At 39.3% G+C, this 15,606-nt stretch overlaps 1 protein-coding gene across 14 annotated transcripts in view; it reads left to right on the plus strand.

Annotated features, from left to right (window-relative positions):
• Nucleotides 1-15,606, plus strand: part of NMRK1 (nicotinamide riboside kinase 1) — a 59,725-nt gene that overhangs the window by 11,450 nt on the left and 32,669 nt on the right. For all 14 annotated transcript variants that reach the window (XR_008618220.1, XR_008618222.1, XR_008618219.1 and 11 more), the window contains 4 exons: nucleotides 3,764-3,817; nucleotides 8,398-8,488; nucleotides 8,784-8,832; nucleotides 15,413-15,560. Coding sequence is in view for 1 of the 14 variants with exons in the window: in XM_024126922.2 (XP_023982690.1) it covers nucleotides 3,789-3,817; nucleotides 8,398-8,488; nucleotides 8,784-8,832; nucleotides 15,413-15,560 (317 nt within the window). In the remaining 13 variants the exon portion in view is untranslated. The remainder of the gene's footprint in view (nucleotides 1-3,763; nucleotides 3,818-8,397; nucleotides 8,489-8,783; nucleotides 8,833-15,412; nucleotides 15,561-15,606) is intronic.

Below are 15,606 nucleotides of genomic sequence, written 5' to 3' on the forward strand. Positions count from 1 at the left end.
ATTTATCCCAGGGATGCAAGGATTCTTCAATATACAGAAATCAATCAATGTGATAAACCATATTAACAAATTGAAGCAGAAAAACCATATGATCATCTTAATAGGTGCAGAAAAAGCTTTTGACAAAATTCAACACCAATTTATGATAAAAACCCTCCAGAAAGTAGGCAAAGAGGGAACTTACCTCAACATAATAAAGGCCATATATGACAGAGCCCAACCAACTTGTTCTCAATGGTGAAAAACTGAAACCATTTCCACTAAGATGGGGAACAAGACAAGGTTGCCCACTCTCACCGCTATTATTCAACATAGTTTTGGAAGTTTTAGCCATAGCAGTCAGAGAAGAAAAAGAAAAGGAATCCGAATCGGAAAAGAAGAAGTAAAGCTGTCACTGTTTGCAGATGACATGATACTATACATAGAGAATCCTAAAAATGCTACCAGAAAACTCCTAGAGCTAATCAACGAATCTGGTAAAGTAGCAGGATACAAAATTATTGCACAGAAATCTCTTGTATTCCTATATACTAATGATGAAAAATCTGAAAGAGAAATTAAGGAAACACTCCCATTTACCATTGCAACAAAAAGAATAAAATACCTAGGAATAAACCTACCTAAGGAGGCAAAAGATCTGTATGCAGAAAACAATGACACTGATGAAAGAAATTAAAGATGATACAAGCAGATGGAGAGACATACTATATTCTTGGATTGGAAGAGTCAACATTGTGAAAATGACTATACTACCCACAGCAATCTGCTGATTCAGTGCAATCCCTATGAAACTACCACTGGCATTTTTCACAGAACTAGAACAAAAAATTCCACAATTTGTATGGAAACACAGAAGACCCCGAATAGCCATAGCAATCTTGAGAAAGAAAAATGGAGCTGGAGGAATCAGACTCCCTGACCTCAGACTATACTACAGAGCTACAGTAATCAAGACAGTATGATACTGGCACAAAAACAGAAATATAGATCAATGGAACAGAATAGAAAGCCCAGAGTTAAACCCACGCACATATGGTCACCTTATCCTTGATAAGGGAGGCAAGAATATACAATGGAGGAAAGATAGCCTCTTCAGTAAGTGGTGCTGGGAAAACTGGACAGCTACATGTAAAAAAATGAAGCTAGAACACTCCCTAACACCATACACAAAAATAAACTCAAAATGGATTAAAGACCTAAATGTAAGGCCAGACACTATCAAACTCTTAGAGGAAAACATAGGCAGAACACTTTATGACATAAATTACAGCAAGATCCTTTTTGACCCACCTCCTAGAGAAATGGAAATAAAAACAAAAATAAACAAATGGGACCTAATGAAACTTAAAAGCTTTTGCACAGCAAAGGATACCATAAATAAGACCAAATGACAACCCTCAGAATGGTAGAAAATATTTGCAAATGAAGTAACTGACAGAGGATTAATCTCCAAAATTTGCAAGCAGCTCATGCAGCTCATTATCAAATAAACATACAACCCAATCCAAAAGTTGGCAGAAGACCTAAACAGACATTTCTCCAAAGAAGATACACAGATTGCCAACAAACACATGAAAGGATGCTCAACATCATTAATCATTAGAGAAATGCTAATCAAAACTACAATGAGATATCACCTCACACCAGTCAGAATGGCCATCATCAAAAAAATCTACAAACAGGCTTTCCTGGTGGCGCAGTGATTAAGAATCCAACCGCTAAGAATTCACCTGCCAATGCAGTGGACATGGGTTCGAGCCGTCTTCCGGGAAGATCCCACATGCTGCGCAACAACTAAGCCCATGTGCCACAACTGCTGAGCCCACGCGCCTAGAGCACATGCTCTTCAACAAGAGAAGCCTGCACACCGCAACAAAGAGTAGCCCTCCTAGCCACAGCTAGAGAAAGCCCACACGCAGCAACAAAGACCCAACGCAGCCAAAAAATAAATTTAAAAAAAATCTACAAACAATAAATGCTGGAGAGGGTGTGGAGAAAAGGGAACCCTCTTGCACTGTTGGCGGGAATGTAAACTGACACAGCCACTATGGAGAACAGTATGGTGGTTCCTTAAAGACTAAAAATAGAAGTACCGTACGACCCAGCAATCCCACTACTGGGCATATACCCTGAGAAAACCATAATTCAAAAAGAGTCATGTACCACAACGTTCATTGCAGCTCTATTTACAATAGCCAGAACATGGAAGCAACCTAAGTGTCCATCGACAGATGAATGGGTAAAGAAGATGTGACACATATATACAATGGAATATTACTCAGCCATAAAAAGAAACGAAATTAAGTTATTTGTAGTGAGGTGGATGGACCTTGATTCTGTCATACAGAGTGAAGTAAGTCAGAAAGAGAAAAACAAATATCGTATGTTGACACATATATATGGAATCTCAAAAAAAATGGTTCTGAAGAAGCTGTGGGCAGGACAGGAATAAAGACGCAGACGTAGAGAATGGAATTGAGGACACGGGGAGGGGGAAGGGTAAGTTGGGATGAAGTGAGAGAGTGTCATGGACTTATATATACTACCAAATGTAAAATATATAGCTAGTGGGAAGCAGCCGCGTAGCACAGGGAGATCAGCTCAGTGCTTTGTGACCGCCTAGAGGGGTGGGATAGGGAGAGTGGGAGGGAGACACAAGAGGGAGGAGATATGGGGATATATGTATATGTATAGCTGATTCACTTTATTATAAAGCAGACACTAACACACCATCGTAAAACAATTATATTCCAATAAAGATGTTAAAGAAAAAAGACTCTGCACCCCCAATGCAATGGGCCTGAGTTCGATCCCTGGTTAGGGAACTAGATCCCACATGCATGCCACAACTAAGGAGCCCACATGCCACAACTAAGACCTGGCGCAACCAAATAATAAATAAATATTAAAAGAAATTTTTTTCAATAAAACATTAAAAAAAATAAAACCTGGCCCTCTGCCTGAACACCTGCAGTCCATTTTGTAATAGGGGACACTCACTCTGATATCCAATAAGGGAAATCTTATCCCAATAGAAAAGGAACTCTATTCTTATCATTTGTAGACATGAATTACGGAAAAAAAAATTGTACTCAATTATTATGTTTTGACCTCCATCAGAAAGTTTGTGGAAACGTTTTCTCTCTTATTATATAAGTACCTACATAATAATCTTGATTTTGTCTCTTGGCCCGTAAAGCCTCAAAGATTTACTAACTGGCTCATTTTTGAAAGTTTGTCTACCCTGGCCCTAGGGTGAGGAAATAGCATACTTAAAGGGAATTCACTTCCTCTTGCCTCTGGCCAGCAGTGACTGTCTCCTCATTTCAGAAGGTGAGAGAGGCCATCTCTGCCACTTCTCTGCCTTGGGGGTAATGGGTCATCCCTGGGTGACTGAGTCATGCAGGTGACAGGCCACCTGCCTGAGGGGAGCGTGAAACTGTAGTGTGCCTTGTGGCTCAGCAACTCTTCCATGCCCTTGAAAACAGACCCTCAAGGATGTATGCTTGGTTGTGGGGGCCCCTTCAGTTCACTTGACTTGCTTACAGGCCCTGAGCACTGCCAGCTGTTGGCACGTAGCAGGAGACTGGCAGAGAGAAGCCAGTATAGTGTGAAGCTTTCCCCCAGAATGTGGGTAATCCTAGGGGCGTAACCCAAAGATCACTGACATCTTTCCCCCACAGCTGGCCCTTTTAAGTTAGGACTCTTATCTCTTTAGACACCTAAGTGATGTGCCTTCGATTTTTTTTTTTTTTTTTTTTAGGAAGACGTGATTTTCAAAGCTAATTATGAAAACATTTGTCATTGGAATCGGTGGGTGAGTAATTTTGCTATAAACAGCTGATCGAGATACTCAGGTTGTCCAAAGGGTGTTTCCATGTGGATGTGGTGGGGGAAGGAGAAGCAGTGAGAAGGATTCCTGAGTCCCAGAAAAGAGAACAGTACGCTTGAATTTAAAACAGTGGAGCATTGGCTAGTAATGCCAACAGGAGACAGGAGAGTTTCCTATAAACAGAAACAGGGGAGTTGGTACACAAAGTTTACCTGCTTTACTGTTTGTTTTCTAAAGCTGACACCAGAGGCAAGGCCTGATCTGATGCTACGTTGGTTTAGGGTGATTTATCGTTCTCCATATGGCTGCTCCTCCAGTGTGACATAGGAGAAAATCTATCATTTCTTGCCAGTTATGCCCAGCTTTGGACATGTGGAATAAGGAATCACCTCACCTCTACCCCTTTTCCCCATACTTTTCATCTTGAGGTAGTCCTTATTTCCCTGGCATGATTATTAATCATTCACCCCTCTCCCTCTCAGTAGTGTCCTAAATTTTATGGTCACCCTACACATGGTACCAAGAAGTGGGCATTCAGATAAGACAACAGCAACTTAAAAGGACATTATTTGTTTTGCTAGTGTGTTATGTTCATCTTTCTTCTGAGTCCTTTCACATTATGTGTAGTCTAGTTAATAAAATATTTAATAAGACTATTGAAATTAAAAGTTTATAATTTGGGGGAGATCATCGTATTATTGTATTACATAACTACAGTAAGTAATCAATTAGAAGTAATATTGAATGAATTAAATGCCAGAACTCTGCCTTGACTTGCTCCCATCTAATCAGAACCAAGTTCAGTTTTTCTCCGCGTTGCTTCTCATTCATCCTTTCCTTTCCACACTCACTGCCACCATCCTAATTCAAGCCCTCATTCCCTAATTCCAATCTCCTCCTCTTAATCTTCCTTACATACCTCTACCAGTTTAATCTTCATACAGAATTTTTAAATTTTCTCTCACCTGATGAATAATATTCAGTGGTTCCCAGTTGTTTAAAATGCAGTCTAAATTTCCTGATATATGAGGACCATCCAAAAATAATAAAATGTATTAGCTTCAGGGGTGGGCAGATAGGCAGGGTACAGGAAAGATTTGATACAGGAGCTTAGTGGTGTCACCAAAGACTCCGTTTCTCTCTGCCTCTTCTCTGTGTCTTCCTCCTTTTGGATTCATCCTAAAGTTGGCTCCATTTTTTGGTCGCAAGGGACTACTAGCAGCTCCTGGGACCTCATGCTTCTTCTTAGCCTGTCACTAGGGGGAAAAAAAGTGCTTTGCTTCCCCTAGGTCAAGGGTCTTTGACAGGACCACCTGGGTCACATAGCCACAGTTACTGTGGCAAAGGAGAGGGGATTGCCTTGATTGGTCTAGGCCATTGGGGCCCTGCTCTGGAGTTGAGAGCGGGGTCAATCCCAGCCAGACCTTGGAAACAGGGGTGGAACCTGGGGAGGCCACTACCAGGTCCACTACAGAATCCAATCCGACTTCTTTTCTGCACACGTGTGAATAAATTCCCCTCATCTCAATATTCCAGTATAATGCCCTCTGTCTAGAAACCTGTGTCATGCTTTCTTGCCACGGGCATTTGGTTCTATGCATAACTTCCTAAGAAAGGCTGTCTTCACTGTCTCTTCCTCAGCAAGTGCCAGGATTTCATTTTAGTGCTGCTGCTTCTGCAAAGCCCCTGCCAGACTCAGCTGCAGTTCCTGCCTTCCTTCCTCCAAACTCACTGTGCTGTATGTCTCTCATGTACTTACCACTTGCTGCCCTATGAACTAAATATTCATTTGAGACTGCAAGGAATAGTAAAGGTTCTAGAGGATTCAAGTGGCATCCATGAACCTCTTGAAAACTTAATGCATGTGTGAAGATGTTCATTTTTCTGGGGAAAGATTTTATAACTTTCATCAGATTCTCGCAAAGTTCCTTCCTTAATGTTAAAAAATGTAAACTCCACGGGTGTTAGAGTTGGACTTTGTATCTCATCTCCATTACTTGCTAGTTGTTACCTTGAGCAAGTTTTATGAGAATACAGCTTTTCAACCCTTAGTTTCCTCAACTGGACAATGGGAAAATTATTATCTACCTTGGGCGAATGGATTGCAGAATGGATTCTCCACTTGTTGGAGTAATTAGACAGCCTTTTTAACTTCTCCCTTCCCAAATGCCATGTTCTAAATACAGTGACCTCTCTTTTTACCTGTCACATAAAAAACAAATGGACTAGGAGTTGTGCATTTATTTGGGTGTTATGAACAAAGGAGCAAGTGGGCCCAAGGAGTCCCCCATTTCCTTCCCTAGACCCCAGGATAGAACATGCTCCTGTCTGGACACATGGGTTGGAGAGCACATGCGTGAAGCTGTGAGCCTGCTGGTGCATGGTGGGTATGAGCATGCTGAAGGAGAAGGGTTGAGTCTTAAGGTGTCACCTGACCTGGATGGTGACAGTCTAATTACAGGTCTTAGGCTCAGACTTGTTACATACTTTTCCCCCTCCTTCATCTTTCTGACCTGGACTGCCTTCTAGCTGGTCCATCTCTACCAAGTCTACAAAAATGGGGTGCTTATTTCTCATTGGCTCTAGCTAAGTCAGTGAGAAGGGATCTAATTACTGTTGGTTCAATTGCCTAATCTTAACTAAAGAGGTAAGTCTAGAAAATGATACATTTTCTAGCCAGGTTGCTCATACTGTAATAAAGTCATCCCTGTTTACTATGTATTTTAAACAAAATTCAATAATCAAACTATGGGCATTCAACATGGACTACAGACATTTTCGGTAAAGGGGGGAAAAATTCTCATAACAGTATTTTCTCAATGCATAGGGTAATACCCACCGGCTTTTCCATTTTTCAGGAGATTGCCCATATCCGACCCAATTGTGTGATCTAAGGTTAAACAGAAAAAAACAAAACAAAACAAAAAAACCCAAAAAACGTGTGAATCAAGTTTCTTCTATTAATACTTTGTAGGTGTAAGATATTTGGCTAATAATTGAATTATATTCAATAAACAATTTTGATGAATAAGTATTAGTTCCTTTCCCCTTTCTAGATTATAAACATATTCCAATTCATCTTACCTCGGAATAAGCACAATTCATGTGCAGTCAGAAGTTTTTTGTGCTGTAGGCATTTGGTGGTATGATGAAGTCTTGCTTTCTCCGAGTAGTGGTTTTAAATGCACAAAATAAAATACAGAAATACAAAGGAAACCAGTTATGATAATAATATAGTTATAAAAATATTTTTAAAAGCAAATTTGTAGCATTATTTTTTTTTTTTTTTTTTTTTTTTTTTTTTTTTTGGCGGTACGCGGGCCTCTCACTGTTGTGTGGCCTCTCCTGTTGCAGAACACAGGCCCCGGACGTGCAGGCTCAGCAGCCATGGCTCACGGGCCTAGCCGCTCCGCGGCATGTGGGATCTTCCCAGACCGGGGCACGAACCCATGTCCCCTGCATCGGCAGGCGGACTCTCAACCACTGCGCCACCAGGGAAGCCCAAATTTGTAGCATTATGATACACATGCTTCTTTGTTAACTCACTAAATAACGGTGTCCTGTGAGTCTAAAAGCTGCTGTAAATTTGAAGTAATGGAGTGTCAATGATACTTCAAGATGTCTGCCCCAAGTGCAACATGATATGAAAATACCTGTCTGTGGTTTCTGTCGGTGAAAAAGCCAGAGGTACTATTAATAATACTGTTGTTTGTGACTTATATTTTAATTAAAGGAAATGCCAAAATTCTGTTAGAATTTATTGAAGATAAAGATATAATATCTTTCAAGTTCACAAAGACCGGAATCTGTCCATAGACTCTTTGGAAGTACATAAGCCCCAGATTTAAAAAAAAACTCTTTGAGTGACTGAGTGGAGAAGTGCTTCCCCCTCAACTATGCGTGGTTCTGGGTACTGGAAAACTAGATACAGACACAGAGGAGTTGGTCAGGGTCGCCATTCTCCATGATGTCACAGTCCAGCCAGAGGGGACAAGTAACTGACAGGATGTGATAAGCTACAATGGACCTCCCAACCAGCGCCAGAGAGGAGAGAGATTGGGGAAAAGGAGGCATTCCAATGGAGATGAAAAGTCATGATAGGTGGGCTTGTAATAAGCCACTCCTCCATTTTTCTTCACTGTGCATTGAAACAAAATCACAGTGACCACGTGCAGTTTTATATACTTGCACTAAAGTGTGCTACTCATATTCTCTGTGTGGCATGTGAACCTTGCGAATGTTTCAGCATAGACAAAAAATTCTTTTGCTTCCAATACAATAGCTGTAATTTAAGTCTTAATATTACGCAGTTCACTTGCCCAATATTAGTTACCTTTCTGCTCCATCCTTTCCAGCTTATTTCTTATCATTTTTTGCATCAGACCTGCTTGAGCCTATGATTTTTGCCAACAAAGTCCTATCTATGAAAGAAATAATTTTTTCTTAGATATTACATATTGTTTTAAATATCCTTTTTCTAAGATCAATTTAAAATGTTTTATGTTCTTTTAATGCATCTTCCTTCTTGGTATTTTCTTTCTTTGTTTTCTTTTGTTGTTGTTCAGTGTGACAAATGGTGGGAAGACAACACTGGCTAAGAATTTGCAGAAACGCCTTCCAAACTGCAGTATCATATCTCAGGATAATTTCTTTAAGGTATCTATAAAACTCCTCAGATAATTTATTTAACCAAAAGAAGTCATAGTAGCAAAGTTAATTGAATTACATCCAAAAGCTTTTGCTGAGTTATTGAGCTTTTGTAGTGAAGGGAGGCTCAATGCAGTAGTGTTAGTTCTCCACTAGATGGCACACTTATGGGAGCTAATCTTTGATTTTATTTATCCTCACCATCCAAAGCATTTGTTAAAATAAAGGTTTATCAACTCTTCATTCTATGATTGTATTATTTCTGCACTGCAAAGTTTTTATGGGTACTTTATTATTTTTCCAGCCAGAGTCTGAGATAGAGACAGATGAAAATGGATTTCTTCAGTATGATGGTAAGTAGATGAGCTTACAAAACATTATGCAAAAATGTTTGTTTTCTTTTTCAAACCCAAATAACTTTGCTATCTCTGAAGACAGTCTCAAAATAAGTTTAAATTATGTTGCTGTACTTTAAACATGCTTTTGTAAGGGTTTCTGATTTGTGTTCAGCTATTTAAATAAATGAAACCTTTTCCCCACTTTTATAGTTAAAACTGAAAACATTGGAAAATAAATTTTTCATTTGAAGGTGGGGTAAGGTGGGTCTCTGTTAGTCTACTCCTCTTGCTTGTAGCAAACTTTAGGGCTATCTATCTTCTGAGCTTACTTTCTCAGTGACCAAGGTACTGAGTCTTTTCACTGCTCAGAAAGAATAGTGAATATTTTTTAGATGGATTCACTTTACCCTCTTGCCCAGTCTAATACTGCTTTGAAGCCAGCGGAGTAAAGTCCATCAAAAAAACATCTATATAGACCTGTAAAGGAATGTCATACTAGTAAACTATATTTAATGGTCTTATCAACATTTATAATTAACAAGATGATCATTGAGTGCTTATGCAAACTAGCAATAGAGCTCTCTTAAAGAGCCATAAAATTTGTTCTTTATTTTTAACTTTGATAACCTTGGAGGAAAAATGTTGTGTAATCTGTTCTTACAGAAACATGATAGTTTTAAGAGAGGCAAAATCCTTGACTGGCTATCTATTCTTGTGTCTTGAGCTGCAGCCAGGATATTATTTTCTTCTCTCCCCTCTTTTCTAAAGGTTATTAAGGAAGATTATTACAAAGTAAGAGTTAAACAAGGAAAAACTGTTTTCAGCAATTGATGAAGAATTATTCCTAATCTAAATAAGTTCTTACAAACTGATAAGAAAAACACTAATATCCCAACTGAAAAACGTCCAATTATGTGAATAAGTTATTCACAGAAGCAAAAGGTTATATGATTAATAAATGTACAATAAAAAGTCAACCTCAAAAGTAGTCAAGGAAATTCTCTGGCGGTCCAGTGATTAGGACTTGGTGCTTTCACTGCCAGGGCCTGGGTTCGATCCCTGGTTGGAGAACTAAGATCCCGCATACTGCACAGTGTGGCCAAATTTTTTTTTTAATTTAAAAAAGAAAAAAGAAAAGTAGTCAAAGAATTATAACTTATTTTTTCCTCACTTACCTAATAAACAGATTTTTAAAAGATTAATAATTAGTAATGGCATAGGCCAAATAAACAAAAACTTATAGATAGGAATATAAATTGGTACAACCTTTTCTGGAAAGGAGGTTGAGCACATGTCCCAAAGACGGTAAAATATTCATGCCATGTGTTCAAGTGTCCCACTTCCAGGAATCTATCTTAAGGAGAAATCTGACTTTTAGGTAAATGTACAAATTTAAGGTAAGTCAAGTAATGTTGAAATCTTTGTGATAACTACCAAAACAATAGTTTTAAAGTGTATAGCTATCGGTACTTCCCTGGTGGCACAGTGGTTAAAACCCCACACTCCCAACGCAGGGGACCCAGGTTTGTTCCCTGCTCAGGGAAATAGATCCCACATGCATGCCTCAACTAAGAGTCTGCACGCCACAACTAAGGAGCTCACCTGCCGCAACTAAGGAGCACGCCTGCCACAAATAAATAAAATAAATATTTTAAAAAATAATAACAATAGTAATAAAGTATATAACTATCACACTTATAAGTAGGTAGACTCATTAAAATATAGCTGATAAATGCAAAAGAAGTAAAAAACAGAACTAAAATATCAAAGGATGGTGGAAAAATAGAAGATGATAGTGAAATGATAGATTAAATCAAGCATATCAGTAGCTATATTAAGTTAAATTAACTAAAATGAAATACTGAAAAGTTGTCAGACTGGATTTTTTTAAAAAGCCAACTATAAAAAAAAAAAAGCCAACTATAAACTCCTTATAAGAGATATATTATTTAAACATTAGGATATAGAAAAGTAAACAGTAAAAGGCTAGAAAAAGATATACCATGCACATACCTACTGAAAGAAAATTAGTATAACTGTACTAATATCAGACAAAGTAAAATTTAAGGCAAAGAGTATTACTAGAGATAAAGAGAGCTCAATGAATCAATTCAACTGGAATATAAAACAATCTAAAATTTGTATGCACTTAATAATATGACCTCAAAATACATTAAGCAAAAACTGACAAAACTAAGAGGACAAATAGACAAATCTATAATTATTGTGGGAGACTTTAATACAATTTCCTCAGTAACTTATGGAACAAACTGACAAAAATTATGAGTCTAACAGATTTGAACAACACAACAAACTTGACCAAACTAACATATATAGAACATGTACCCAACAACAGCAGAATACACATTTTTTTCCTCAAGAACACATGGAACATTAACCAAAATGGAAGGCATACACAAGGACATGGAACAAGTCCTAATACATTTCAATGTATTGAAGTAATATAGAGATATTTTCTAATTACAGAGAACTGAATTAGAAATCAATAGCAAAAGAGTAAATAGTAAATTCCCAAGTGTTTGAAAATTAATCAGTACCTTTTGTCTCATTCTTAAAAACTTTTTCTTATGGAAAATTTTAAACATATACAAAGAAAGGCAGAAAAGTATAATGAACTCTCATGAATTCACCATCCTGCTTTTAAAATGATGAACTCTTGGCCAATTATATTTCATCTATACCCTCACCCACCTGCTCTTTCTATATTATTTTGAAGCAAATTCCAGACATCATCACATTTTATCTGAAGCAGAACACTTCTGTATATCCCATGGGTCACAGAATAAATCACAATGAAGATTAGAAAATATTTTTAACTGAATGATAGTGGAAATACATTAAAACTGATGGTACTTCTGGTTCCAGCCAAGGTGGCTTGGCCCCATTCCTTGCTATTCCTTCCTCTTATAACTAAAAACCACAGATGGAATACAACAAAAAGAAAGACTCTGAAAGATGAAGAGAGCAGACTGACTGGGGACTTTGGATCTTGAGGAATGACATAGCTGTGAGTTTCCTATTTGTTTTTTGTTTTTTGTTTTTGTCTGTCTCTCATATATCTGGAAGGGGGTGACTGGTGATGGAGAAGTGTACAACATGGAACCATCAATAGGTACAACCCAAAACTCCCAAGAAACCTGTTCCCTATAGTCAAAGGACTAGAAAAAGGGTGGCCTAACAGAATAGAAAATTATTTTGATAATATCCACCTTACTGTAGGCAAACAAAAGGAAAAAACAACTTCCCCTCATGGCGTTAGCAGGGCCCAGTGGAGGGCTAGACTTTTGGACCCATCAGCACCAGCAAGGTATGGTGAGTTGGCTTTCCACATCGTCATAGGGATCATATCAGTGGTGCCGAACGGAGCTGAACTTCCACACCTACCTGGCAGCAAAGAGACCAAATAAGGCAGTGTGAGGTGGTGCTAGTTGGCACTCCACTTTCCTTAACCAGGCAGTGTCAACTACTGTCAGCAGGACCCACTTGAGAGCTGAACGTCTATCCTCACTGAGCTGTAAAATGAAGCCACACCCGCATGCTGCTTTCCTCTTTTCCCCCCCACAGTCACCCCCCACCTCAGTATTGGTGAGGCCCAGCAGGCAACTGAACATCCACCCCACCTGGACCTGCACACTACACCTAAACAGGGACACTGCCTGCAAAAAAAAAGATTAAATAGGATCCAGAGCCTCATAGCATCATACCCAAAATTTCCAGGATGAGACTAAAAATCATTTGTCATATTAAGAACCAGGCAACTTTCAACTTGAATGAGAAAAGACAATTAGACACTAACACTGTGATGACACAGATGCTGGAATTCTGACAAGGATTTTAAAGCAGCATTCATAAAAAGGCTTCAGTGAGCATTTGTGACCATTCTTGAATCAAGTGAAAAATTAGAAAGCCTCAACAAAGAAAGAGAAGATGTGAAAAAGAACCAAATAGAAATTTTAGAACTGAAAACTGATACAATAATTGAAATTTTAAAACTCACTGGATGGGTGTAACAGCAGTATAAATATGACAGAGGAAAGAATCAGTGAACTTCAAGACAGGACAATAGGAATTATTCAATCTGAACAAGCAAGAGAAAGTAGACTGAAAAGAAATGAACAGAGGGACTTGCCTGGTGGTGCAGTGGTTAAGAATCCACCTGCCAGTTCAGGTTACAGGGTTTCAATCCCTGGTCTGGGAAGGTCCCACATGCTGCAGAGCAGCGAATCCCGTGCACCACAACTACTGAGCCTGCTCTGTAGATCCTGCAAGCCACAACTATTGAGCCCACAAGTCACAACTACTGAAGCCCACATGCCCTAGAACCCTCACACTGCAACTGCTGAGCCCATGTGCCACAACTACTGAAGCCCACATGCTCTAGGGCCTGCATGCCGTGACTACTGAGCCTGCGTGCTACAACTACTGAAGCCCATGAGCCTAGAGCCTGTGCTCTGCAACAAGAGAAGCTACCACAATAAGAATCCTGTGTACCGCAACGAATAGTAGCCCTCACTCGCCGCAACCAGAGAAAGCCCACGCGCAGCAACGAAGACACAAAGCAGCCAAAAAAAAAAAAAAAAATGAACAGAAATGTGGGACAATAATGAAAGATCTAACATTTATATCATTGGAAGCTCAGAAGGAGAGGAGGAGTGTAGTGCTGAAAAAGTATTCAAATAAGTAATGATGTAAAACATCTCAAATTTGGCATAAGACATAAAGCTACAGATTGAAGAATCTGAGTGATCCTCAAAAAATTTAAACAAGACTGGTCCAAAAAAAATAGAGGGCTTCCCTGGTGGCGCAGTGGTTGAGAGTCCACCTGCTGATGCAGGGGACACGGGTTCATGCCCTGGTCCGGGAAGATCCCACATGCCGTGGAGCGGCTAGGCCCATGAGCCATGGCCGCTGAGCCTGCGCGTCCGGAGCCTGTGCTCCACAACGGGAGAGGCCACAACAGTGAGAGGCCCACGTACCGCAAAAACAAAAAGGAAAAAAAATAGAGAAGGCACAAATTACATATATCAAAACCAAAAAGGTTAATATCACTACACATCCTACAAAAAAGATGAGGATATTATGAAGAATTTTATGCAAATAAATTTGAAAACTTAAATGAAATTGACAGTCTTACCAAATGCAAATTAACCAAAACAAGCACCAGAAAAAAAGAGAAAATCTTAATAGCTCTATATCTTTTAAATGAATTAATTCATAATTTTAAAACCTTCCACTAAAAAACCTTTAAGACCAGATGGCTCAGTTCAGTCATTCTGGAGTGGGGCTGAGAATTTGCATTTCTAATAAGTTCTCAGATGCTGCTGGTGCTGCTAGTGTAGCTAGCATGCTTTGAGAATCACTGTTACAGGGTACTTTTCTAGCATTAACAACTGTAAACTCTAAAAGTATGCACATTTTAGAATTTGAATGTGACATACTTGTATCCTTTGTAAATTCTTTTAATGATCTTCCTCCTCTTATTTATCTATAAGAGCTCTTTATATATTAAAGATATCCATTCTTTGCCAAATACATTGCAGGTATTTTCACCAGTGTGTCATATCCTTCAAACTAATTTATAAATATTTTGTCATCCAAAAATGTTAAACTTTTATATAGTCAAGGGGGAATAGAAGTTATAAATAAAGCAATGAGTTTATAATTGTCAAAGCTGGTAATGGGGACATGGGAGTTCATTGTACTCTATGCTCTACTTTTGTATATGTTTAAAATTTTCCAGGAGTTTCCTGGTGGCGCAGTGGTTAAGAATCCACCTGCCAATGCAGGGGACACAGGTTTGAGCCCTGGTCCGGGAAGATCCCACATGCCGCAGAGCAACTAAGCCTGTGCGCCACAACTACTGAGCCTGTGCTCTAGAGCCCAAGAGCCACAACTACTGAAGTCCGCATACCTAGAGCCCGTGCTCCGCAACAACAGAAGCCACTGCGATGAGACGCCCACGCACTGTGACAGAGTAGTCCCCGCTCACAGCAACTAGAGAAAGCCCACGTGCAGCAACAAAGACCCAATGCAGCCAAAAATAAATAAATAGATAAATAAAATTTTCCAGAATGAAAATATATCAAGCATACCACTTTATTAATATTGGAGTTTATATTTTTTGTCTAAAATATTTGTTAATTAGGTGTTTTTTTAGTCTTAGCTGCAGCGCACAGGCTCTTAGTTGCAACGCACAGGCTCTGCATTGTGGTGCGTGGGCTTCTCTCTAGCTGTGGCATGCAGGCTCCTCTCTAGTTAGAGCACGCGGGCTCAGTAGTTGCGGCACGTGAGCTCTCTGGTTGTGGCGCTCAGGATCTAGAGCGCTCAGACTCAGTTGCCCCGCAGCATGTGGGATCTTAGTTCCCAGACCAGGGATCAAACCCGTGTTCCCTGCATTGGAAGGCAGATTCTTAACCACTGGACCACCAGGGAAGTCCCTAATTAGGTGTTTTGAAGGGTAAATAAAATAGTGTTATTTTATATATTTATAGACCACTGGCTGTACTCAGCATAAAAAGCCACAACATAAAACTTTTGTTGTATTGATTTCATATTTTTGTGTGTTTGTTTGAAGTGCTTGAAGCACTTAACATGGAGGAAATGATGTCCGCCATTTCCTGCTGGATGGAAAGCGCAGCACACCCTCTGGCATCAACAGACAGGGGAAACACTGAGGAAATTCCCATCTTAATTATCGAAGGTTTCCTTCTCTATAATTATAAGTAAGCATTCCCCACTCTAATACTGACGCTGAATGAATGGAGAAAA

The sequence above is a fragment of the Physeter macrocephalus genome, chromosome 9, assembly GCF_002837175.3.
Source record: "Physeter macrocephalus isolate SW-GA chromosome 9, ASM283717v5, whole genome shotgun sequence".
NCBI classification, from domain to species: domain Eukaryota; kingdom Metazoa; phylum Chordata; class Mammalia; order Artiodactyla; family Physeteridae; genus Physeter; species Physeter macrocephalus.